Source organism: Benincasa hispida, chromosome 4 (assembly GCF_027475165.1).
Source record: "Benincasa hispida cultivar pf3 chromosome 4, pf3_genome.v1.1, whole genome shotgun sequence".
NCBI classification, from domain to species: Eukaryota; Viridiplantae; Streptophyta; class Magnoliopsida; order Cucurbitales; family Cucurbitaceae; genus Benincasa; species Benincasa hispida.
This window is the reverse complement of record NC_143481.1, coordinates 47,604,064-47,630,537: the sequence shown is the minus strand read 5'-3', so window position 1 is coordinate 47,630,537 and position 26,474 is coordinate 47,604,064. Positions and strand designations below refer to the sequence as shown.

Sequence of the window (26,474 nt, the reverse complement as noted above, 5' to 3'; positions counted from 1 at the left end):
TTATTTTTTTGTTTTATCTTTTACAAATAGGGGACTACTTTCCAACTTTAGTGATCACTGAAATGTCAAAGGCTTTTGGGTTGAAAATATCGATCATTCACTCGAGCACTTTTTTTTTAATTATTTTTTTATTTTTATTTTATTGTATGTGTAACCAAACCTACCTTGATAGATCAATGTAACTTCATTACATGTTATCAACTTCAATTGTTTGGGTTCAAGTGAGCATAACTCAATCTTTATTGACATTACTCATTTCCTAAGGTTAAGGGTTCAAATCTCAATACCTAATTTGTTGTACCAAAAAAAAATAAAATCAACTAATCAGCTTGTGTTTGGGATTACTTTTAGGGGAGATAGAAGGGATTATAGATAAATCTTAACCATTTTTTACATTTGGTATAACCAATTTAAATTAAATTGATTAAGATCACTTTTAAAAACAAGTTAATTTCTTGCCTGTTTTAAAAGTAGTATCCTACCCATTAACTTCTAGATTATTTTATAATCAAGTAGAGTTTTTAATTAATATTTAGTTTTTAGTTTTATACGTTAAAAAGAACATTTATTTTTTATATTATTTGTTTCTCACCCGATCAAATCTATTCTCTATTTTTCATAGATTTGATACATTAATTTTTTATAAAAATATACCATGATTTTTTTTTAATAAAGCTATTTTCCCGAATATTTCAAAACTAATCTATAACAAACAAAATTTATCATTCTAAACAATTATTTAAAATTTTAAATTACAAAAAGAAAAGTTGATTATAAATTTATTTTAGTTATTGTATCTAAAATAAGATTTTTTTTGTATTTTTTTATCAAATACTATAATCTACTTTTTTAAGTTTAAGCTTAAATTTACTAATCACTATTTTCTTCTTTTCACAATTGATTTTTCTAAAAACAAAGCTGTCGGCAATTATTTTAAAAACTACATCAACTTCCAATGGAGCCTCAATCAATTGTTGATAAACTAATTTCGCTTAACTCAACTAAATTAATTTTATCAATATCGATTAAAAAATAAGTATTCTAATTTTTATCAAATGACAGTATACAACCATTTTCTCTCCACTTTTGAGGGACTATTAGAAAATGAACTATTTACTGTAAAAGCCAAATTTCCTATATATGTACAGTGATTTACAGAAACCTCATTTATTGATTTGAAATTGTTGATGATGTTGCTTCAAAGGGCCTTCTGATCAAGCCTTTCATTCCAATTCAGGCAGCGAATCAAGCTGCGAAACCAATCACCAGTTTGATCAGACTTGTTTACAGTTGGAAGTGGATGCCTGCTCATGGATATCCTAACAGAATCTCCTCTTGAGAGTTGTTGCCTTCTCTTTCCATCGAAAGACACCCACGCATTACTCCGTGCATCTTCAGGAATCTGTAAGTGTAAGTAGAATCGTCCACGATTAAAATGCTAAGCTATAAGAAAATAAAGGAGTATGCATCCAATCATCATATCGTATTATTGGTAATTGAAGGTAGAGAAATTTGAATCTTAGATAAATTACTTTCGACAATGCATGAATGAATTAACACGAGCCTCTGTCGATATTTGAAAGCATGGTTTTAAATGAAATCACCTTTAATTCAAGTCGTGCAGAGTCTGGAAGTATAACTGGCCTAAATGAGAGAGAATGGGGACAGATGGGAGTAAAAAGCATGCAGGGAACATTCGGATGCACCTGCAAGATAGAAGACTATCAACTTAAAGATGCATAATCACCTTTAGTGAAAGAATAAGCAATTTTCTTGCTTTCCACATCAAATAGCTTCCTGTGCGACATAGAAAGAAGTATATTTGCCAAGAAAAAAGAAGTTAATAACAATACAAAGCTTTAACACTTTCCTGACAAGGTAAATAAAATTATCCCATGTAGAAAAAGAAATAAATTTCCCAAGAAATGTAGAGCTTTATCGCTTGCCTAACATGGTACATAAAAGTATTCTCTATAACAAAGAGGCGCAGTTAAACATGAATTGCACTTGGGTAATGAAAATAGCAGTCTCAAAAAATGGAAAGAAAGGTATGACAGATTTAACAAGAAAGAGACTTACGAGATATCTTAAGATTTATACACAAGATAGATGCACACTAAACAAAGTTGACCAAATCGGTAATTTCACCCCAGTGACTAGTTTTCCATAATCACATCCAAGAACCACATTTTCCATTATGTAGCTTATGGCCAGAAACCACTTCAATAATGTGGCATGTAAAAAGAAATCGGCATAACTGACAACTAACCAACCTGCTGTTTTTAGGAAATTAAAGGTACAGCAAACTCAAATGTACTGGCAACCATTTATAATGCTTTAGAAAAACCAAGATTTCTAGGGCGATTTTTTTATTTTTTATTTTTTAATAATAAAAAGAACTTTTAAATCACTAAAAACCAATTGCATACACGACATAGAAACATTAGTTTACCATAGAACCCCCTGCTGCAGTAGAGTAAGCAGTGCTTCCGGTAGGGGTGGCCACAATGACTCCATCGCCCTGGACCTGAAAAACATTTCCAGATAATATCACTCCTGAAGATAAGCTATGATGGTGTGCATATCAACCAGACTAATTTTCAACAAGAAAACCAACCTTTGTTATGAGTCGATCATGCTCATAACATTCAATTTTGGAAAGGTACGGATTGGAGCCTCGATCGACAACAACCTCATTAAGAATATTAAATAACTTCCCAGGAATAGCTTTGCCATTTCGGAAAATTTCACACTGAAGACGCATTCTTAGAGTTATATAGACACCATCGAGTGAATCATTTCCATGAATGACTTGTCTTAAGTCCTGCCTATAACTATCAAACTAATATCAAAAGAAGTATTATTATCAAACAAATGTTCATCAGTGTAGTAGTCAATCAAAAGAAACTGAAAAGCTTGAGTCAAAGAGCTTACAGTGTGGGAAGTCAAAAATCCAAGAGACCCGAGATTAAATGAAACAACTGGGGGAACGGCACCTCTAAATAAATTTGATGCATGGAGAATAACCCCATCTCCGCCCAAGCATGCTACAAAATCAACTTTCTCATGTAGGTCACTGCACTAAGCATACAACAGGATAAGCAAATCCCTGAAAAAGTAAAAGTCAACAAGTACATCAACGCAGTCAATTTAAGATCATAAATGTTGTACCTGGTGTCTTGGCTATAAAAAGTTTGGACAAATCCAAACCCTGGAATTCTTGCAAATATGTCATGTATGTCAGGTTCAACGAGGACATTCATCTTCTCCTGATGATACAAGAATAAGGCTACCTTCAAAAAGAATATAAAAGGTAAACATCCCAAGTTAGAACTCAGAGTTCCACAACAGTCCATAAGTATCAATTCAGAAGCCTTGATCTTGAACAAACACAATATTCCATTCGTACTGCAACTGCTTGATATATTTCACTTAATTTTAGAGAATTAAAATTGTGTATATTCAAATATGTTACCTACGCCTTCTTATATAAGAGGAGAACCCAATACAATTAAGAAAACAAAATAAATATCTGCGACTAATATTTACAAACAAACATCTCCAATTAATAGCACAAGTCAAATTATTCTTCAAGGTTTCATGTATTTTCCAGTCTTTGGCAATGGAGAGTCCAACTAACAGAAGAGACCAAAGTAAGAACAAATGCACAAACTCTACTTGTTTTCTGGCAAAACCAGGCCGATACATTTATAAGTTTAATTGAATGTGTGTACAAATAATATCTACAGTTAACCTTTCCCATTAACAATTAGAGATGGAATTTTCCATATAACATTATATGTCATTTAAGATCAGAAGGGTAGATTTCAAGATTTAAAATTCAGTTTTTATAGTACCTCTTTAGCTTCTTCCATGAGCTCTTGACCCAGCTTTTTCAGAAGTAATACAGTCTTAGGAGTGGATTTCCACATAAGCATCTGTTGTTGTGTACTAGGATGAGTAAAAGCCAAAGAGGATTCAGTCACTTTTTCTCTGGCACATGAAAACCCATCTGTTCGAACTAAAAACATCTCAGCCTTCCTTCTTGATTGTACCCTTACAACACCAGTGGCAGAAGCACACATATTTCCCTCCACAGATTCCACGTTAATGTTGCTAGAAACTGAAGTTGCTTGACCATTGCTCCTTAAGCCATTTGTTTCTGATTTAGACGGAACTATACCTCCAACAACAGTAGAGGCTACAGTCGTCAGAGGATTCCTTCCATCCACTCCAAGTCCTTTAAGAACAGGATTGGCAGATACATGACTATCACCATTGACATAATTCATCTTTGTAGTAGATAAATATTGGGTCTTCGAGGACGAATCTTTCACACTTGGGTTGCCATTAAAATTTCCTGCTTCAACAATCCCAGATTTAAGATCACTATCATTAACACTAGACCTTTGAACTCCGCTTGCAGATATTTCTGTAGAAATTTTTTCTTTCGTTTTCATTCGACGGTGTAAGTAATATTGAGGAGAAATATTTTTGGTCCTAAAAAAGTTGGACATTTCTTTTCTTGAAAAAATATTGCATGGAGGAATCTGAGCTTTCAGAGGGTCAATTTTGATCCCACCATTATCAACTGCTCTTAAAGATGTCATATCTTGTGTAGGACTAGGTCCGTTGTAAGCTCCATTTACATTCTGACTAACTTCATCAGTTTCTGCATAATTTTTTCTGTTAATTGAACTTTGATGAGCGCTTTCAAGCAGCAAAAATTGACCATCTTCTTCAGATGGAAATGTTTCTCCAATAATAGAAATTTCCAGAGACTCTTTTGCTCCATTATGATTATGTGCCAATTTGGAAGAGGTGTCTCTAAGCGGAATATCGCCCGGAACAATTGTCTGATTAGAGACAATCTGTGATCCACTGCGAGTTGCATATTGCCTCCATCTGGATATCATGGCTGACGTTCTCCACACACCCTCCTTACTATGAAGATAGATCAGCCCATTGCTGCCATCTGAAACCAATGATGCAAACTTCTCGACCTGATCCACTGTTGGTGCAGTCCTAACTTCAACAGGAATTTTGATCACTTTAACTTTTGCTGAACCAATAGCATCATGTAAGGATGCACTATAAAATTCGTCTTTCACTGTCTCTGCCCTAAGATCAACAATCGTTTTAAATCCTCTCTCAATTAACCACTTCAGACCTTCTTCAGTTACCTGACCACCACTCCAGAAGGCTACATCAGAATTTTTTGCTGATGTTTCGTCCTTGAAATTCTGTAAATAAACAGGATTCCAATTGGCAAACAATGTATGGCAGGGATAATCCTCCCCTCTGGTAAAACCAGAATCATAACAGACATTCTTCAGCCTTTGAAGTTTCCTCCATACGTCCAAACTACGTTCATCACCAGGAGCCAAAAAGTTTTCAAGAGCAACATGCAAGCTCTCGCAACACCTTTTCATCTCACTCCTAAAGGCAGCCAGTGGAGGAAGATTATCCTCCATTCCATCTACATTTGCACCCCGGAAAGAATTCATGGCAGATGATCTTCCAGAAAGTACATCCTCTCTTCCTTTGTTTAAAAGTGATACTAAACATCCAAGAACAGAAACTATTTTATCCTCAATTACTGGATTTTCCCCTGGTGAAACATCATATGAAACACTACATTCACCGGTGAAGGGATTGCAAAGAGTATCCATCAGCACAGAGTGCAGTCGTTCAGCAGTCCTAAAGATTCTACAATATGCCTCAACTTCTGCAATATCACCAGGAACAGGACCCATCCATGGTAACTGTAATAAATTACAAAATGGGAATGGCTTACAATCAAAATGCAAAAGGACAAAGTTAAAACACAAAATTTAAACCATCCTATAGACTTCTATCTCAATACGCACTTAAAGACAACATGGAACACAACAAACCAGTTCCTCAAGTTCCCCACAACTGAATACATAAAATCTTAATTGAGGTCCATCTCAAGAGGCCTTCATTGGCTTAATTATGCAGCAATATTCAATCTAAAAGCCGATATGGATAAAGGTTGAAGCAGGAAGAAGATAATTGTAGCTGATTTATTATAAAAGCTGCAAAATCCAAAGTTTATGTTTGATAAATACGCCATTTTCTATAATTCCAGGCCTCCAAAAACTAAAGAATTGAGAAGACCAACGGATTATAAAATTAAATTAGAAACAAGGGTGCCATCATCTTCATTGTCCCAACATCATGCTCGCAATTATGCATACAGTAGCAAAGCGATAAATTACCCCAAACAAAACCAAACTAAAACCCTTTTCCATAGACAGAAAAAAGAAAATTTTCAACTGTCTATCGACCAGAAAACACAACGAAACTGAAAGATAATTTGATAAAGAAGAAAGACCTGAAAATCGGACCCAGAATGGAGAGATGCAGACTTCGAGAGCTCCGCAGTGACAGCGAACCTAAGCCGCCTCCTGATTCGCTTCCAAGTCTGGAATTGGAATCCGAGAAATCTGGCATTATTACAGGAAGGAAAGAGAGGGCGAAAAGGGGAGAGATAAGAATGGATCACGGAGGCCGGAAGAGAGCGATTCATGGCGACGGCTATGGCGTCCAAGTGCTACTCGAAGCAACATAACACCATTAACAGTTAGCGGAACTCTTTGTTTGTTTCTTTTCTCTGTATCTCTCAAATTTATTTTCAGAATTGAATAATGAAATTGAAAAACGACAAGATGAACTGGTTGAGAAGAAAAAGAAAAATGGCGGGTGGTGTTGGATTTCAGATTATTTCATTCAATTATTTGTGGATGCCATTTTTATGATTTTTCTTTTTTTCTTTTCCAGAACTTTGATTTTTCTTTTATCAATGAATTTGAGGCGCATGCCAATCTCTAACATCATTACTCTATACTTATCCCCTTTCTTTGAAGATTTTACTTCGCGTGATTCACCTAGCATTTATATCTATCGAGAATCAAGAAATTCGTAATTCAAATCTCTCGTATTCAAAAATAAATTATTGATATTTTTTCGACCAATAACTACACAGAAGATAGATGCAGACAACATCTTAGTAATGAAATAATTAAGGGTGTTTAATTTTGTGTGTTAGGTAGGTCGTAAACTCATTTAGATGACCTTGTTTCAATACAGGTGATCTTTAAAAGGACTAAATCATCTCTTGATATTTGTTAGAGACATAATATTGAATTCACATTCATCTATCAATTTAAGTTTTCTGGTTAATCATAATTTAACATGGTATAAGATCTAGTTCAGGTAGTTAGGTCATGTGTTCAAACCTGCGAAAGTGTTAGAGATATAAGGGGGCGTTTGGATTGAGAGAATTGGAATGAGAATAAGGATGGAAATGGATAAGGAATACTCATCTTCTTGTTTGGTACAAGTGTTGTCTGTTGAAGCTTTAGGCATACCCATGGATGATGAGCATCCAAAAGGATAAGTTTTTTTTTATCCACTCTATCTCCCCTTTTAATATATGAATTTATTTTTTTATTTTATATTATTAAAATTAATTAATATATGTATATTAAATTTACAATTTAGAAAATTATATTAAAGTTTAAATTATAATATTTGAATTTCACAATTCAAAATTCATAAATTAATTCATTAACTATATAATTGATGCATTAATATTATTAATTCACATTTAATTAATTATCATTATGATTAATATTTTATGAGATTATTTTTTTAATAATTATAATTAGTTTATCATTCATCATTTGTAATCACAAAATGTCATATTAATTGTTTTAGAAATTAATACATCATATTTATATAAATTCATCAAACTGATATATCATAGTATGTAATCAAGTAACTTTAATTATAAATTACTCATTTTACAAATATTTGTAATTAATAATTCAATTAATATTATAATGTGATAGTTAAATAATTAATTTTGCTCAAAACTTTCAATTGAATTTATTATTTATCAATAATCTATCAAAATTTTATAGAGGTGTCTGTGATTAATCTTATAAATAAAATACAAAGCTAATTTGTTACCATAAAGTTTTGATAACATTCCCATATACAACCAAATAAAGTATCCTTGATTCCCAATAATCTTATTTACAAGTTTTTTATTCCCAAGCATACTTAATTCTTGGGCATCTTTAAAATATTGAATCAAATGGCCCCTAATATTAAATATACTTTATCAATTTAAGCTTTTGAGTCAATCAATGATTTAATAAGTTGAAATCGACTAATATTACTATACTTACAAAAATTAAATAAAAATAAAAATATAATTTTCATTTATAAAGTTTACTATCATTTTTAATTTGATATCTAAATTTGTTTTAGAAAGAATTTTATCTAAGTTATGATCCATGTATACTAGCTCATTACTGGTACTAAAAAGATCTCAAGATTATATTAGAGACAAGATAATAAAGTAGGTCTGATAAGTGATAATCTATACTATATTTAAACTTAATTAGTTGATTCATGAGCTATAAAATAAGAGAATTTATTTTAAATGATAAAATTATTAAAAATATTTATAAATAATAATAAAATATCATAATCTATCTGTGATAGATTGCGATAAATAGTGATAGATTACTATCTGTATCTATCTGAGTCATGATAGATACAGATAATAATCTATCGTCGTCTATCGTGATCTATCACAGATAAATTGTGATATTTTGTTATTATTGGTAAATATTTTAATTCTTTTTCTTATATTTAAAATACCGTTAAATTTCAATTTGTTAGTTTAATTTATAAAAACAGATAAAAATATTTCTGAGTTTCGGTGTCTTATGGATAAACTTGAAACGAATGGTCTTTAACAATCTGAATATAACATTTATGTCAAATGGAATCCAAACCATTTGCAAACAAAATTGAGATTTGCAATCTCTTCCAAAATCTCAATGAAATTCGATTCCATCATAGAGATGTGGGCACTCTTAAGTTTGTGTTCGAGGTATAAAGGTGTAAAATGAAATTTTTCGATAAATATGTAAAATAGATAAATATGAGATTAAAAAATTTCTCGATAAATGTACAAATTTTAACGATATTGACTATTAAAGTTGAGTTATTTAACGTCAATTTATGAAATTGGTAGGCGAAACACCCCTATAAAAAACTTACCTTATTAGTTCTTGAGTTTAGAAAAATGCGTATGATCTCATGATTTTCAAAATATATTTTTTTAGTCTCGGAACTTTTAAGAATATGTATATTGTCTAGAAGTTTTCATGATATTATACCCTTTTAATCTTTGAATTTTTTAAAATAGATTTAAAAGTTCTTTGTGTAATTTTTTTTTTTTCATTTTAAATTAGAAAAATAATTAAAAAAAAGATTCTTTCCTCTCTAAAAGTAAACCTTTTAAACTTACTTTTTAAAATTCAGAGATTAAGGGTCTATTTGGTAGATAACTCAGATTATGTTTTATGTTTTCAGATTCACTGAGTTTAGCGAATATGTGTTTGGTTGACAGTCTAAAATTTGTTTTCGAAAACTATTTTCGGATTATTCGATCCAAACAGTGCAAATTCTGAGAACAACATTTTTATGTTTTCAATATATCCAGATTTTAAATTCAAGACTTTAAAAGGCATAATTATATTAAAAATGATAAAAACAATAACAAATATATTATATCATGTTATAGGCTCAATTTTTTTTGTTAGATTAAAATATGTAATATATTACATAATATATATTATGATATTACAAAACAATAATTTTACAAAATTTTAACATAAAACAAGTTCATAAATTATTCATTAGTAATCGACGACCTAGTATGTAGTGAGTAACTAAATATATTTTCAAACACATTTTAAAAAATTATTTAAATTGAAATTTTAATTTTTGAAACTGCTATCAAACACATATCTAAAAACATAAAATACAACTTTTTTTTCCCTTGTTTTCAGATTATCTATCAAACAGACCCTAAAAGATTTTGAAAAGGTTAAACTATAAAAGATGCCCTTGAACTTTGCTCTTTGTGTCAAAAATATCCCTAAACTTCCAAAAATGCCCGTAAACTTTCAAATTTGAGTTAAAAACATGTCCTTACCGTTAGTTTTTTATAGAAACCATTAAAATTGTGTTTAAAAAAAAGCCCTAAACTTTCAAAAAGTTTCAAAAATACACTTAAACTTTAAAAAACATTCAAAAATACCCTCACCATTAGTATATGAATATAAATCCTTGATACTTTATTGCGAAAAATGACTCTAAATTAAAAATAAAAATAAAATACTCCTACTATTAATTTGGTGATAAATTTGTTTGAAGTTTTCTTGACTTCGTAAAGAACAAATTTTAAAATAAATTATATAGATATCCTCTCTTTTTTTTTTTCATATAAATACTCTCATTTTTATCCAATTTTTTCAATTCTTAAACCTATTTTCTCGGGAACCTAAATAAAATTAAAAATAATAATAAGTTGGAACATAAAATCCCACAAATTTTCACAAAGTTCCAAAATAAAAATCTAGTCTTAAAACATACCAAAACAATAAAATATCAGATAAAAACAATGTATTTGCCTATTACACACTCAACTACTACGGTACAACTTTGTTAAAACATTTAAGTCTTAAAATCCTCTAGTGATTTCATTAATCGTTTTATTATTATTTAGACCATATACCTTAAGTGAAGTGTGCACTTATACTTATTATTTTAGATTAAGAAAATGTCAAATAGTTAACCAAATGGGGAGGAAGGGGTATTGAAAAAAAAGTGGGGAGAAAACTATTAACAGCATCTATTCATATAATAGCAAGCATGTTTTTTTTTTTTTTTTTTAAAGTTTAAAAGTATTCTTAAAATTTTTGAAAGTTTAAGAATATTTTTTAAACAAAACACTAACGATTTTCATCCAAAACTAACGATAATAATACTTTTTAACTCATTTTGGAAATTCAAAAGTATTTTTAAAACTTTTCAAAGTTCAAAAATATTTTTACCACAAAGTAAAAGTTTAGAAATATTTAATATAATTTTGCTTTCTAAAGACTCATAGACCAAATAAGATTGAACGATAAAAAGATATATTTGAAAAACTTAGGGATCAAACACACTCATTCTTTGTAACTTGGGGACTAAAAAGATAAGTCCTTTAATAAATTACTAAGAACATGGATCTCAATTTATTTTCTGAACATTCAATTATTTTAAGATTTCAAATTAAACTTACATTGAAAAAAAGAAAGTGATGAAATTTCGTTAGTGTAGACTAATTGATCAAGCCTTAAGAATTATCGGTGTCAACAAATTGCTCAATGATCCCAGACGCTGGGCGATCATCAGTGTTTACTGGAGGTTAAATTCTGTCATAAAAGCTATACAACTACAAAGTAAAAGAAAGTTCGCCAGGAAAAACTAACAATTTGAACCTTAAGAGTTGGAGAAAAAGGGCCTTCAAATTGACTAATTGCCAAATAAAATTGCTACTTCAGCTCTCCCTACTTTAAGATACATTTCTAATCCAGAAAGCCCCATGCACGAACCAACATGTAATTACAAAAATGGCTACTTCATTTTGGCTTTTTTGCGGGTCGATAAATGAAACCCGAGTAAGAGAAGGGAAGGGGAAGGGGAAGGGGAGGGGGAGGGGGAGAAAATTTTGTGCGACCCAATGAGTGTGGCGATGTGTGATAGAACATTATTATGGTGTAGATTAGACTCATGAGAGGTAATATCATGTTAGCTTGACTGTTCCAGACTTGAAGGAGCAGCTGATTGAATGTTTGGCTTAGGAGGAAGACTGGCAGTTGGCTTGTTCATGGACTTGTGTTTTTCATCTCCATGTTGGATGGATGCCTTTTCAGGCCGATTGTAAGTTTCGCCCAACTCCACCTCTGCCTTCCTCTTTGTCTTTTTCTTGGTTAATGTACCGTCCACCATCCTCGCGTCCTCGTGGGAACTGCTTGAGCTTACCTTCAACTTCTCGGATTTTAGCCTGTCTAGATTTCCAACACTCACGGAAGGACTTGGTAGCTGGGCCGCTGCAACTGTCGAAACAGATGCAGGTTTGGTTGCTGGTGTTGGCTGTAAAGCTGATTCTGAGGCTAATCGCTCTCGGGCATACTGTGGCTGCGCAACTGAACCACCCTCAGTTCTAACAGTCTCGTCTACTCTAGGTGGTAACATCTTTTTCCTCTTGATTTTCTCTTGATCCTACAAAATTGGATGAGTGCCAAAAAAACATTACAAGCACAAATATAGATACAACATGACAAGACACAGCAACACGTCATTTTTTAAAAATCTATGATACAACAGGACAAGAACAAGTTTATTAAATTATACATTTTTTAAAAGAGATATCATTTTTATACCAGAAGAAAATTCAAAATAAATGAGTTTGATGCATTTATATACTTAAAAAACTTAATTGAATGTATTTCACACTTAAATTTTATTATTGTTGTCATATATGTATCTTTTTAGTCTACTCAACAAATTTTCTACGCATGTCTAACACATTTGTTGCACTAACAAGTGTCCGATATGTGTCGAACACGGACACGCTAGCCAGACACTGCTTCTTAGAGGCTGAGTGTACACCCAGTTCTATCAACGAAATAGAAAAATTTGCTTACTGATGTTTAAATGCGTAAGAGGCAAGTGTTTCACTTCAGATATGTTATCAGAGAGTAGAAATTCACCAGAATTTCCTGATAGCTTAGGGAATGAAAAAGAAAGGAAGAGTAATAACATTACCTTATGTCTGCCATGCAACGCTCTCCGCCTCTCTTTTGCCCTGCATATTGCACGTTTGATCCCATGATTATCCATGAACCCATTTGGCCACAATTCTGCAAGCTGGATAAGATGATAGTCAATGGCGCAGATTTAAGGTTGCACGAGTTTCAAAACTATGATATTGATAACTTCAAGAAGAGGAGCTATAACTAACGTAAGAGAATTTACATTACATTGGACGGAACTTCAAATAAATTTTAGAGATACTACACAAATTGATTAAAAAAAAAGGACTGGCAAGTGCGCATGTGCAGTAGTGCAGTTAAGCAACTTTAATGGCAAAAACCTTCTTTTTACAAGAAACCATTCCATAGAACTTAAATGACAGACCAAGTATCCATGAAAAATAAACGAACCGACTGCTTTTGTGATATGTTTTGTGACCACTTGCTAACATCATCGTACCCCCTTCCCAAAATGATGGAAGCAGCAACTGGATATAAATAGCTGATCGAGAAATTTAAGAATAAATGAGAGAGTAACTACCTCCAAGTACAACTTTCTTATTTGTGGACCAGCATCCTCATCCAGTCCCTAAAGTCATAAAGAAACAGAGACATAAGAAAGTATAAAGCTAATCGGAAAAGAAACGATTCAAAGGTCACTCAGGACATGAAGCAGTACATCAACAAACAGATCGTAGAGATCACAAATCTTGTCCTCCAATGCAGGATCCATTACAAATTTCTTTTTCGGAACTCCCTTTTCTTCAGAAACAACTTCGCGGCTATCTTGAGGTGTTCCACCTTGTTGTTCAATTGCCTGAAAGTTATTTGATACTCTATTTAACATCAATGTAAAATGAAAATCGTCTTCGTGGCCAGAGAATAAAGCAAAATTAAGATTAGATATATTTTAAAAAATATATGACAGTTTAAATGTGCGGGCAGGAATTCAAGTGTTTGATCTATAAGGAAGGTTCCTGATGCCTTAATCACGTCAACCCTAAAAGGTTTCCAATTGAAATTAAGTATTCGACAGCCTTCAAACTATACAAAATAGCCCAACAGTATTATGAACTATATTTTTTTGAAAAGAAAACATAACTTTTCATTGATAAAATGAAAAGAGAGACTAATGCTCGAAAATACAATAACGTTCGAGAGGAAAAAGAAATTGCAAAAAAATAAAAGGATTATCATCTATATTAGACTAAAATTAAGGGATTGTTCAATAGCTTGTCAGCAGAAGCATTTCTAAAAATGGTAATCATGTTCTGCAGAATAATTTTTGAAGAGGGTAACCAACTGGGGATAGTCAAGGTTGACATTAATTTACGGCATGTAAAATTACTATGCCCAAACTGTGATTTTTAAAGGAAAAGAAATTCACTTGTTCTAGAAAATAACCCCCTGCAAAATCAAAGTGAAAACAAATTTAAAATTTAAGAAGTGGAGAAAAACAACTTTTTAAAAAGCTAAATGGCTAATCAAACATGTCCCTCTAAACATCTCAAACGACAGTTTTCAAACTTAATTCCCAAACAACCATTAAGACTTGAAGAATGAACCTAACATAAAAATCAGCTGGGCCTCTCCTTGAATACCTATTCTAGTAGGATAACAATGGCGGTAGGAAAGGAAAAGTTGGGGCAACAAATGAGGGAAGTTAGCTACAATGGATTGGGAAGTTTGAAGCCATACAACACTACCAAGAGGAATGGGGATTTAAGCTTAAGAAGGAACTTCAGTGATATCAAGAAGATTTTGGTTCAGGTTTATTGTAATACTCTGCTTGATAAAAATAACCAATTTGAAACACAAAACAGAAGCAGAGCGGAACACAGTGCTGCAAGGCAGGAGGAACAAGGTTAAATCCCCAACAAGAGCAACTTTAACGGAGATTCGGAGGTAGTCTGAGAAGATATCAGAAAAGGAAAAAAGTAGTCCATGGGATGTCTAGAGATACCAATTTTCAATTGAAGAAGATCTAATGAACGATTGTTTAGAGATGAGTAGTAATTTGAAGTGAATTAACTGTTGGATCAAGAGAGGATTGAGCCGGTAGCAGTAAGGGAGAAGCCCTTTCATATCGTTTCACTGGTAGAAAGAGAGAAGGAACTCAAGAACAATTGTTAGAATGATTTAGACCTTCGTAGGATGGAACACAGTGTGGAAGGTTTTAGGTTCATCAGTATATAACTGTGAAAATACCGACCCCAATTTGAATCGTTAGCAGCACCATCAAAAGAAATGTCAGAATGACTGTAGGAGAAGCAATTTGCCAGCAGACTAAAAACATCCAAGCTGAAGAAAAGATGTTGCAATTTCGTCCCACAGCATTGCCTTAAGCTCATCATTAGGATATAACAGTGGAAGATACCGACACCAATTTGAATTGTTAGCAGCACCATCAAAAGGAATGTCAGAATGGTTGTAGGAGAAACAATTTGTCAACAGGCTAAAAACATCCAAGCTGAAGAAAAGATGTTGCAATTTCGTCCCATGGCATTGAGGAAGAACTTACTACCTTCTTTGCAAAACCCTTAGTCAGAGGGCAGTCCAAGTCCACAGTATGATATAATAACCCATAGATAGCCGGTAGGTCTCCAATATAACAGAGAAAGTTGTGATTAGCCGACAAGATCAAGTATATCAAACATCAATCAAAATTGAGCTGCAAGCTCAGCAAGAGAAAGGCTCAAGTTTTTATGTGATGAAAATTAATTGGTGAGACTAATCCATAACTTCATCTTTGAAGAGATTGTGCAAGAGTTGGCACTGTCAACCACCAAGACCTCACATTACAAGAGGACGCTACAGGACCTATATATTATATAGGAGATTGCTACCATTATCCCTGTGAAGTGTTAATGAACATTCGAAGTACAGTGGTTTCCCACATTGGGCTCAATGAGAGTCGACAGGAGCAAGCCAACAAGAAAGTTTACAACTGAAGCGGAGGGGATTCATTTTAAAAGGTCACCAGTTTCCTTGAGGGGAGGTTCCCGATAAAACTCATTGTTTTCGAGATGTGATCTTCAGAATCTTACAAAACTCAGCCGATAGGAAACTTGATTTTGAAGCTAGGAAAGAAGTAATATGTGTAATAGAAAATTCTTGTAAACATCCTCAAAAATCTCCTATTTCTTGATAAAAGCCATTGTGATCAGAGCTAAAGTAAGTTGCAGTGGCACCAAAAACTTATGACGAAGGAGAATGCAATAAACTTATAATGGTTCGCGGATGTGTTCCTAATCTTACCCCTGCAAGCCTTCCTCCAACCAGAAGTCCAGTAGGAATCATACAATAACGTTAAAATCAAGTACAATGGCTGTAAATATTCAATCTTATCTTTTGCTCATTATTCAAAATAGGGAAATTGAGCGGTCAGAGATACAAGATATGCTAACAACAGGAGGGATCGCACCAAACACATGCCCTTACTCCAGTTTAGAATTCTTAGTCAATAAGAATGATAGCAACTAGAGGTTCTCTAAATCTTAAAAAGTTAAAACTATCCCAGATAATATTCCAATTCTTGCGGAGTCCTCCTAGATGACAATTGTGCCAAGCTATTTTCCAATACTTATTTAAAATAAAGTTCTCATCAAATATGTCCAAATCCAAGTGAATTGGAATACTTTTGTCTTCCCAGCTTAATCTTTTTATTTAGAAGGAAGATGTTTCACAAATGTATTTCTTTATGTACTTATTATTGTTTCCTTGTACTTTAAGCAATAGTCTCTTTTCAAAAAAATAAATAAATAAATGTCCAAATCCAAGTGTCTGAGTGTCCAAGTGTCCAATGTCCAATAAAGATATTTTTGTAGAGGGACACTTTAAGCATGTAGTGATATTATTTGCTCTAAATGAAACAAACACACTGGCTAATATTCCAAGCGTTATATGAGCAACTACATTTAGTATGAGTACTCTTGCAGTCATCTCAGAATGACTTCATTTTGTAACTTTCTAGGGGCTTTGGATGGAGAGAAATGGAATAATTTTCTGGGATGAAATGAAGAATTTTCAGTCCCCCGGGATATTATTTTTCTTTCATATGTCATTCATAATTGTTCTCTTCCTTTAAATCAATGTACACCTCAACTGAAAAGACATCAAGGTTAAAAATGAAATAACTGTGTCTTTTTCTGTTAAAGAAAACAATTTCATGGTGTTCTTTCACCAAAAACATAAATTTAGATTAGTCGTGTTCCTACTCCTATATTTTGACCAATTGGACACCTTTTTTATAGCCTCCAATTCTCCATGGTTGTTTGGGTGAATGTCCTATATTTTGACCAGTTGAACAGCTTTTTTATAGTCACTAACTCTCCATGGTTGTTAGGGTGAATGGCATCCCCTTTTTTGGTCTTCTCTTCTTCCTTTGATGAAAGGTTTGTTTCTTGTCACAAAAAGTATACATGCAAGTATAAAATAAAAAATTGGCGAAACAACAGAGAGAAGGTAGGGTGAAACGATTAAACTTTACCAGCCAGCCTGCCAAACGAACATCTTTGGAGTAAAAACTATTAGGCGTGGCAGACCTAGGAAAGAGAAGAAGGTTTCAGAATAATATACCTTAGACTCCATGGATAAAGGCCGGATTTTAATCATCTCGATAACTTCCTTCTTTATCTGTTGAAACCTATCATCCTTCTCCTGCTTCACTGAGATACCCATGTTGACCATGACTTTTAAATTCCTCTATAATAGGACATTGCATGTTCAAATATGAAAAATATCAATAAGCAGAAAGTAATATAGAATAAATAAAAACAATATGGTAGGAGTAAGTTTCCACATAATAAAAGAAAAAATGGATAGGACAGATTTTTTCTACCCTGAGTTTACAAATACCAATAGCATCGTTTTTTGTCCTTTTTGTAACAACTACAAATACCATTAGAATCTAGAATTATGGTACAAAATAACTACGAAGCTGATACACAGCACAAAGTCTATAACCCTCTTCAACATCATCACAAAATACGCTGTATAGTTATATAGACAACAATAGGGAGTCCAAACTTGCAAAACCAACTCATCCTATTCAATTAGGGGGAAAAAGCCATGCATAATTCTTTTCTAAAAAACGAAACTTTTCGTTGATGAAATAAAAAGAGACTTATACTCGAAAGATATAAACTCCACAGGAGAGAAAAAGAAATGAAATATATATATACACACACACAATGGAAGATGAAGAATAAAATCAAAACCAAATGAGGTATAAAAGCAATTCATGCTATACTTAGCAAATATTAATCAGGAAAGCAAAGGTCTTGAAGTTAAATTGAATGTGTTGCCCGTACCAATGTGATATTATAAAAACTTCAGGACCCTATCGTCCAGAGCAATGAGAAATCGAACTCCAAGTGTGTGTGGTGGTGGTGGTGGGGGGGGGGGGGGGGAAGGTGGGAACAAACAATAATAACGGAATAGCAAAATGACAGAGAATTTTTCTTCGATAAAAAAGTGTCAAAGAATATTACTTCTCAATATGCATGAATTTGATGTAAAAGAAAAACTAAAATCACAGAATTACAAAAGAGAAATTATTTATCTTTTTATGAGAAGTTATGAGAGACATATATTAACAATAAAAAAAAAAGAGAACAAATTGACAGCCTTAGAGATGAGAAGTCCCTAAGTGAAACAGGAGGAATCAGAAAGGGAAAGAAATTCTAAGCATTACATCTTTATATTATATAATGGAAGGCAATACCTTTAAAGTTCGCAGTTGTATCAAGTGACCAAGAATACTCATAAGTCGGTTAATCAACCCCTTTGACAATTTCCCATGGCTTGCCTGTGAATAACTAACAATGTCAGAATCCTTTGAGTATACAATATAAAATAGAAAGAATTTTTCTATGATTAATCATAGGAACTTCATTCGAACACGTGTTCAGTTACCACGAAAAAGAATGTACAATGGAACTCAGGAACAAATGACCAACAAGTTGGAAAATCAAAGAAGAAGATAGCTACAAAAAATTGTTGGAAGAAGCCAACAAGCTATAAATATTGAACCAAACTACATTCCATATTTCCCCCTTCCATTTTCATACTGATATTACAAATTTTAACATTTCTCCCTTTCCCATTATCAACATAATAACCCAAAACAAGTCAATACATATTGTTTCCAGTTAGTGTCTGATCAGGAGACCACAGTCAACCTGTGGCAAAACTATTTACATCCCTAGCAGCAGTCCCATTCATGAACTAAGTCCCAATGACATGTACCTCATACAGCAAATAACTTTTTTCTAAAGAAAGCAACTAATAACAAGTTAATCAGAGCATCAGACCGCTAATCTGGCAACTTTAGCAAGCTTGAGTTTGATTTCTCTGGGCAATCTCCTTTTGATAGCCTGAGATGAATTGTCTGCCTCTGGATTTTCCGTAAGCGGTGGCCTAGCTGCAACATTTTTACATTAAAAAAAATAATTAAATAGAATGCAAAGTAGTCCCCATATGTGAATTGAAAAATAGATATACAAAAAGGAAATGAAGCTTACATTCAGCAACCATCTTCTCTAACTCTCTAATAGCTTTTTCTAGCAGAGAGCTTTTTGGTCTAACACTAGATCCATCTTTTTTTTGCACGTATGGTGTTTTCTGCATGGTGACACCACAAAGTTGAAGCTAGGATAGAGCCGACGAATAAAGAAAATGTCCAAAGTTGCAACAATACCACAAAACAAAACAAAACAAAAAATCTAAAGTTTGTACATTGTGCCCCTCACCCCCTAACAAGCACATAGTAAAAGAGGGGCACAAACAGCAGCAGATTCATGTTATAGCTGCATAATAGTGAAAACAAGAGGATATCAGATCAAGAATCTCCAAGGAAACTTACTCAAATGCAGAGATTGAACTAATCAAAATATACTTTCATACGGCATTACACACCTAAGGAGTTGCTAGCAACTCAAACCCACGTAATCTCTGAGCATTTTGTTGAAAAGCATATAAAGGGATGTATGCACTTAAGCTAGGTTGAGTGGCGGGATTTGTTCACTGTATGCTTCCTAATTAAATGAAGCAATTTCCAATAAACTGCAGTTAAATTAATTAAAGAACAGAAAACTTAATCAAAGAGCTATGGTTCGCCAATGTTCGGCCGTCTCACTCGAGATATGCCCTCTTATTCCAATAGACATAAAAGAAAATAGAAGTAAGCCTATACTAAAGACAACAATATGAACAGCTATAAGTCTAATGATGGAGAAAATAGTGATGAGGAAATATTTAGTGACGGTTTTAGTTTTTAGGTTTTTGCAATATGATCATATAGTTAGATTTTAAGGTTTCGTAGATTCTCTGTACTTAAATTTTGTCTATAAGGGGGTGTTTAGGGCAATTATGAAGTTAGGAGTTAATATATTGGAGTTAGGAAGTTTGTATTTGGGATGTGAGTTGTAAGATAGAGTTTTTCGATATATTTCCAAAATAAAAATAAAGAAAGAGAGACAGATAGAGTTTCTCGATAAATGTGCAAACTTCGATAATGTTTACTATTGAAGTTAAGTTGTTTAATAAGTTGGTGGGTCAAACGCCCCCTAACAGTTCATCTTTGTTTGTCTTTAACAACTAATTCATTCTATGTTACCTGTCAAATGCCCACTCACAGTTCATCTATGTTACCTGTCACATCATTTTGATTTTTTGAAGCTATCGTATATAGTACATTCCAAGAAGAGGAGCTTACCTATCCTAGATTTTTTTGAAGATATAGTCAATTTGGTTGTGACATAGTGCAAATGCTCTCCCCTTTTCTTTACTGTAGCTTTTCTTTCCTCCTCTCTAATTGGAGAAGTCTTTTGTAAATTCCCCATATGGGGGCCCTTCTTTTGTAATAAATAAATAAAACCCTCACCTCTTTTGTGCCTCACAAAAGACTATTGTGCTTCAATGTATTTCATACTTTCAAAATCATGGCCTAAAAGAAGCCTAAAGATTTATTGGTTACCATATAGATATATCACTATGCGAAACATGAATCTCCCACAAGTCATAGAATCAAAGAAATGAACCCCTAGATAATCAAGTGAGAATTATGATACTCCAAATTTTCCAACCAAGTTGAAAATCAAATTCTTATGTCCCGTATCTTTTTAAAATGGAAAATTATTTCAAATGGCAAAACTGCTGAAAATATTTACAAATATAGCAAAATTTTAGAATCTATCAATGATAGATACTGATAGACTTCTATGAATGTCTATCAATGTCACTGATAGACACCATAGAAGTTGATAGAAACCATAGAAGTCTATTAGTGTCTATCATTGATAGATTCTAAAATTTTGCTATGTTTTATAAATATTTTGATTCATTTTTCTATATTTGAAAGCAACCCTTTTAAAATACCAATGATAGATACTGATAGACTTCTATGAATGTCTATCAATGTCACTGATAGACACCATAGAAGTTGATAGAAACCATAGAAGTCTATTAGTGTCTATCATTGATAGATTCTAAAATTTTGCTATGTTTTATAAATATTTTGATTCATTTTTCTATATTTGAAAGCAACCCTTTTAAAATACCAGAAGTTAATTTTTTATCAAAATTTCAAAATTTTTTTGTAGTAACAAGAAGAAATCATTCTGGTATTTCACTAAAGATAAAGCTCATATCAAAATAACAGAGTCTGGGGACCATTATGAAAATTGAGTGAAAGTTCAGAAATTTGCATTGGTTTTATTTAATTAAAAAACATGCCAAAAATAATTAATAAAGATACACACCAAAGGGCACCTAGCTAGCTAGCTCATCTGCAAGAAATCAAACAGATAATGACATATATCTTGAATATCATCAATTTATCCAATCGCAGGTCACCTACTCATCAAAAACTAACTAGCCTCCAAAAGCACCACTCAGGCTTTTCCTTTTCCTTCCAGTGAATAAACACACCGTGCTTAAATTTATATGGAAATGAGTATAGAACAAACCAACCCTTAATTGGGAAAGTTGAAGAAATGTTTCATCCATTAAACCACAAATCTTATTCATATTAATAGAGGGAGGAAAACAAATTCCATTTCTATTAAAATAAAGAAAAACATGAAGCTTCACAATAAAATTTATACATTTAACTAAAAGTCTAGTGGCATGAATCACAAATACCCATCCCAAGTCTAGGGGGAGAGTCAAACGGAAATCAATTGATGAACAATCTAAACAGAAAGTTTATCATACACAAGTAAGGAGATGATTCATTTTCACAAACAATGGTGGAGAATCAGTACTTTGTGGTGAATGTTCATCATTTTAATTGCTTAAGAAAACTTACGGCTGTTTGCACGGAGTACTTGCCCGCTGGCAAATTAATGTCTGGCAATTCACGAATGCCATGTTTCTCTTTCATCTGAATCGACAAATCTATCTCATCTGTGCATGGTCTCCCAGGTTGGGGTTTGGATGGTGCATGTGCTACTTTTTCAAGTATGTTCTGTTGTAAAGAATCCGATGGTCCACATGACTCTTTTGATTTGGTACCAAGGGTCTTGGGTGGAAAAACACCAGGGTTTGCAGGATCAGTGTCCTTCGCTTCTGCTATAGATGTAGAGGTATCACCATTATAAACTTTTGAAGATGGAGAAGGGTCCAAAATCATTTTCGTATCACCAGATTTTTTTTTGGAACTATGTCCAGGCATATTCAATTGGTTCTGCAACTTTTCATCTTCAAGATGTTCATGTGTGATCACCATGTTCTGAGACAGATTAGAAAAACTCTTTGCAACCATCAGTGCACTCTTTCCCGCAGTTGTCCTTCCCACTTTTGTATGCTTATTTGATGAGCGACCATCATGGTTTTCAGGATGGCCCTTCTCTAAATCTTTTCTGCGTCTTTTCTTCAACTGTTGATTAGGTTGTCCAGATGGTTCACTTCTTTGGGGGGGAAAAAAGTAAAAATAAGCATAGAGAATTCCAAAAAGCAAACTGAAAACAGAAGTCTAAAAAATTAAATATTCCAAGTATAGAATAAAGTTATTCTTGTATGCACGATACTGAAACCACACACCCACAACTAGATAAACAGAGAATTAAAAAAAAAATTAAAAATTGTAATGCTACTTATTGAAGAGGGGGGGTAGATATTTATTAAAAAAGTCCAAAACAACAGAACCACATACTTAGAGGCCTGGTCCCCATCCCTGAGCTGAGCACGTTCCAGACAAGAATTCCCAATACCTTTCTAACCTAAGTCCATTGTATACCCGTCAACAGTCACCTATGCTCCAAAAGACACTTGCCCCTAGTTCCCACATGCAGAAATTCCCCCTTCTAATTAACAATAAGCTTTTCAACATATAGCTGTTGTGTTTTTTTTTTTTTTTTTTTTTTTTGGGCCGTGGGCACAGCAACAGCAGCTACTTTAGTTGATCAAGGTACCAGTTGACTAAAGTTAGGTAACATGAATACTGACAAATCATAAAACTAAAGAGAAGGGAAAAGGTCAACAAAGTCAGAAACTCACATGCGCTCCAATTTCCCCCTATTAACAAAAAATCCATCATGTTTTATTGCCGAATCATCAACTTCAAAATATTCATCCTGCAGAACAAGCAGTCAACAATAATCACCACACATAAAAAGATTGCCGTCACACTCTCAAAGAAAAAAAGAAATTGTAATTTACATTGCATAAAGGACAAACAAGACCACACGAGCAACAGAAAGAAACCAACCAACTCGGTATCATCGATGAATGAGTCTTCTGTATCATACTGATCATCATCCGGAATTAAATCTTCCTCGTCACTACTATCCTTCCCCTATGAGAATTTGATTGTCTGGTTAGTAACCATGAAATTGAAACATCTAGAGGTTCTTTGATTATCAAATGCTAAAGATGTATATCAGAATTAATTGAAAAACAAACACTGATAGTGTTACGAAGAGACTAAAGTACCATATACAGGCGCTCAATCTTCTCAATAACAGCATTAAAACGATTTGGTGCAGTTGGATCTTTCACTTCATCTTCAATTGGCTGCCCCTAATGGCAAATAAAAGGGCAAGTACTTCGTGAGTTATAGATCATTTTCTCTTCCGTTACTTTAAAAACCGACACCTGAATCCTCATTAGTAAATACAACATTGGACATCGAAAAGAAATGAATATGGACATAAACAAAACTCATAGACAACATGAAGAAAACAGAATGAAATTACACGAGTTATAAACACATCAAGATATAGACAGGCTAACAAACCATTTCCTTTTATAAAATAATGGAGAAAAAGGGAAATACATATTGAACATATACATCCCAATGAGACATTTCCTAAAGAAAAATACGTTAATAAAATGGGAACACCAATGAGAAGATTTAACGTATATATTGTGTTCAAGTATATTTTAACACACATCAATGATCTTCATGCTCCAGAATTTGCCTTTCAGTTATGACATTGTATTTTAAATACATTATGAATGGAAAAACAGTTGATATGCAATACCTGTAAGAACTTAAATAAACCAATTACATATTTGTAACAGTGCAACATCCTGTGAAAATAGTTTATATAGGAAGTCTTAAACAAATTACATATATCTCTAAGTGATTTAATATGTATTAAAAATGTAAAATTTCATATCGAACTGCTTGAGGAATGCTCCTAGTCCTAACAGAAAGAATGATGTCTCTAGATTGAAATTCATTAGTTTATTCCTTTCACTATGTCTCTAGATTGAATTTCATTAGTTTATTCCTTTCACCCAACATTTTTTACGAAGTCCATGAATACAATTTAAAGAATGAACTATGAAAACAATTGATCAATCTTCTCACACGAAATTTATCAGCCCCTCCACACTTCAAGATGAATCATTTTCCCACAACGTTTGCTTTCAATCAAATAAAGTATGTAAAGTATGCATTTATACATAAACTAGCACTCTATTTTGAATGTGCAACAGATGTCTACAAAGGGTTTATATTGAAACACTATACAAACTAAGGTATTTGTGCTTCAAAATTAACCATGTCAGACACCTACAACATTCTCACCTGTAGTTCCCTGAAGTGATAAATGCAATTCAGAAAAAAGTTCATCATGAAACATTCTTTTATGAACCAGATCATGCAACCTTTTTTAATAATCAGTTATAGCAGGTGAGCCATGAGGCTATCAAAGCGGCAACAGCATGGCTTATAACAGACGGAAAAACCTTTCTTGTGAAACCTTGCTAAAACCAAGGTTTGAATAACCTCTAACAAATAGCCCATAGAACTGAAATCCACATATATGATTTGTAAATCAAGTGAATAGGCATCCCATTCCTGAGGTCGGCATGCTCATGAGCATTCACATTATATTATAGCATAACCAAATTATATTTATAAATAAACGTTAGTAAAAATATATATAATAAGTGTGCACAAAATTTAAAAATATGCATAGATAATTAAATGGTCACGCCAATGATCATGGGGTAAACCTGAAGCCGTGGTAAAGACTATCAAATAAGCATCTCTTTTTCTCAAAACATACATACATATATTGTTCAAGGTTCTTTGCATCAGTCTCAGACCATTAACACTTTCTAGTCACTGCATCAAAACACTTGAAATATGTAGTAGACCAAATGGAGTTCTACATCGTTTTTACATTTTCATGTAAAAATAGACCCATTAAAGTTCTAATCCAGCGCCCATTTAAAGTATTGAATAAGTACACTCTTGACCACTTCAAGAATCTTGCTTGAAGGATCATTCCCCATATTGTTTGGTTACTTAAAGTTGTACCCAAGTTTTCTCCCTAATAAAATTGCAACAAACAAACTATCGAACTGAAGTGTTAAACGATTGACGCAATGCCAGAACTAAAAAAAGCTTCTGTAAATTCCAATCACACTACAAACAAGAAACAAAACACATTATACATCTAATACATTTACAGTGAAAAGAAAGTCCTCACCGGATCAATGCGACACTCGATGGCAGGGTTGGGGTTGGCTGGAGGTTCAGGCACAGTATTGAGTCCATTAACCTTGTTGGCATCTTTGACAAGCTTCTTCCACGAAACTATGGTAGTTTCTCCAGGTCGGAGCTCAACAGTGAACATTTGGCGGTCCCCTGATTTCAGGAACGAAGAAGAAGCTCTCGACGAATCACCAGCACCACCATTTCCAGTGCGAGTTCCAACGCCGGCGCCGCCACTAAAATTTTCCTCTTCCATGGAATTTCAATGACGGGTTGGACGAATTTAGGGTTGCTCAATCAGAAATTGAAGAATCGAAGAGGCGGAAGCAAAAATGGAGGGACATAACCCTTTGTAGAAGGAAAGGGAATCGAATGGGAGAGAAATTGAGAGACGGAAGAGAATTTAGAGGGTGGTGTTTGTTAACTGCACATCGAACTGAGGCTTATAAAAATGTCTCGCTCTCTCTATTTTTTCTTTTTTCTTGTTCGTTCTCAGAGAAGGAAGGGAAGGCGACGGACGGGTATTCGGCTGGTTAGGTCCACACCCGGGTTCAAAGTTGCGCATTTTTTGTTTCAAATATGAAATACACTAACAACAGAGCATTGGGATTTATTTATATAAGAATTATTTTACCTTCTATAAGCTACTTGTATTTTAATTTTATGGTCATTTGGATGGAAGGACACAAAAAGTATGAGTCAAACTAAAAATCAAAGTGTCTAATACGACCATAGTTCAACTGGTATGTGTATTACTAATTTCATAACCATATATTCGATCTCCTCATCCTACGTGTTGTCCAAACAAAGTATAGATTCAAGTAGGAACCAAA

At 33.3% G+C, this 26,474-nt stretch overlaps 2 protein-coding genes across 8 annotated transcripts; both read right to left on the bottom strand.

Annotated features, from left to right (window-relative positions):
* Positions 1 to 986: 986 nt before the first annotated feature.
* Positions 987 to 6,847, bottom strand: NADK2 (NAD kinase 2). The gene is made up of 8 exons (XM_039028830.2): positions 6,359 to 6,847; positions 3,858 to 5,765; positions 3,172 to 3,293; positions 2,935 to 3,076; positions 2,618 to 2,842; positions 2,453 to 2,527; positions 1,605 to 1,706; positions 987 to 1,402 (listed from the first exon to the last, which is right to left on the bottom strand). The coding sequence occupies exons 1-8, from the start codon at positions 6,551 to 6,553 to the stop codon at positions 1,199 to 1,201; spliced, it is 2,973 nt and encodes a 990-aa protein (XP_038884758.1). The 5' UTR covers positions 6,554 to 6,847; the 3' UTR covers positions 987 to 1,198.
* A 4,533-nt stretch (positions 6,848 to 11,380) lies between these two features.
* Positions 11,381 to 26,237, bottom strand: LOC120075600 (ubinuclein-1). 7 transcript variants are annotated; one of them, XM_039029141.2, is made up of 13 exons: positions 25,637 to 26,237; positions 23,625 to 23,711; positions 23,401 to 23,487; positions 23,190 to 23,266; positions 22,000 to 22,597; positions 19,214 to 19,313; positions 19,004 to 19,113; positions 18,415 to 18,498; positions 17,268 to 17,393; positions 13,369 to 13,506; positions 13,231 to 13,278; positions 12,703 to 12,804; positions 11,381 to 12,156 (listed from the first exon to the last, which is right to left on the bottom strand). In XM_039029141.2, exons 1-13 carry the CDS (start codon positions 25,895 to 25,897, stop codon positions 11,683 to 11,685), a joined length of 2,292 nt encoding a protein of 763 aa, XP_038885069.1. In that variant the 5' UTR covers positions 25,898 to 26,237; the 3' UTR covers positions 11,381 to 11,682. The 7 variants fall into 7 exon arrangements, with proteins under 7 accessions (XP_038885069.1, XP_038885068.1, XP_090169405.1 ...); XM_039029140.2 differs by having other exon boundaries at positions 22,000 to 22,600; positions 25,637 to 26,232; XM_090313279.1 differs by having other exon boundaries at positions 23,625 to 23,705; positions 25,637 to 26,232.
* Between the last annotated feature and the right edge of the window lie 237 nt (positions 26,238 to 26,474).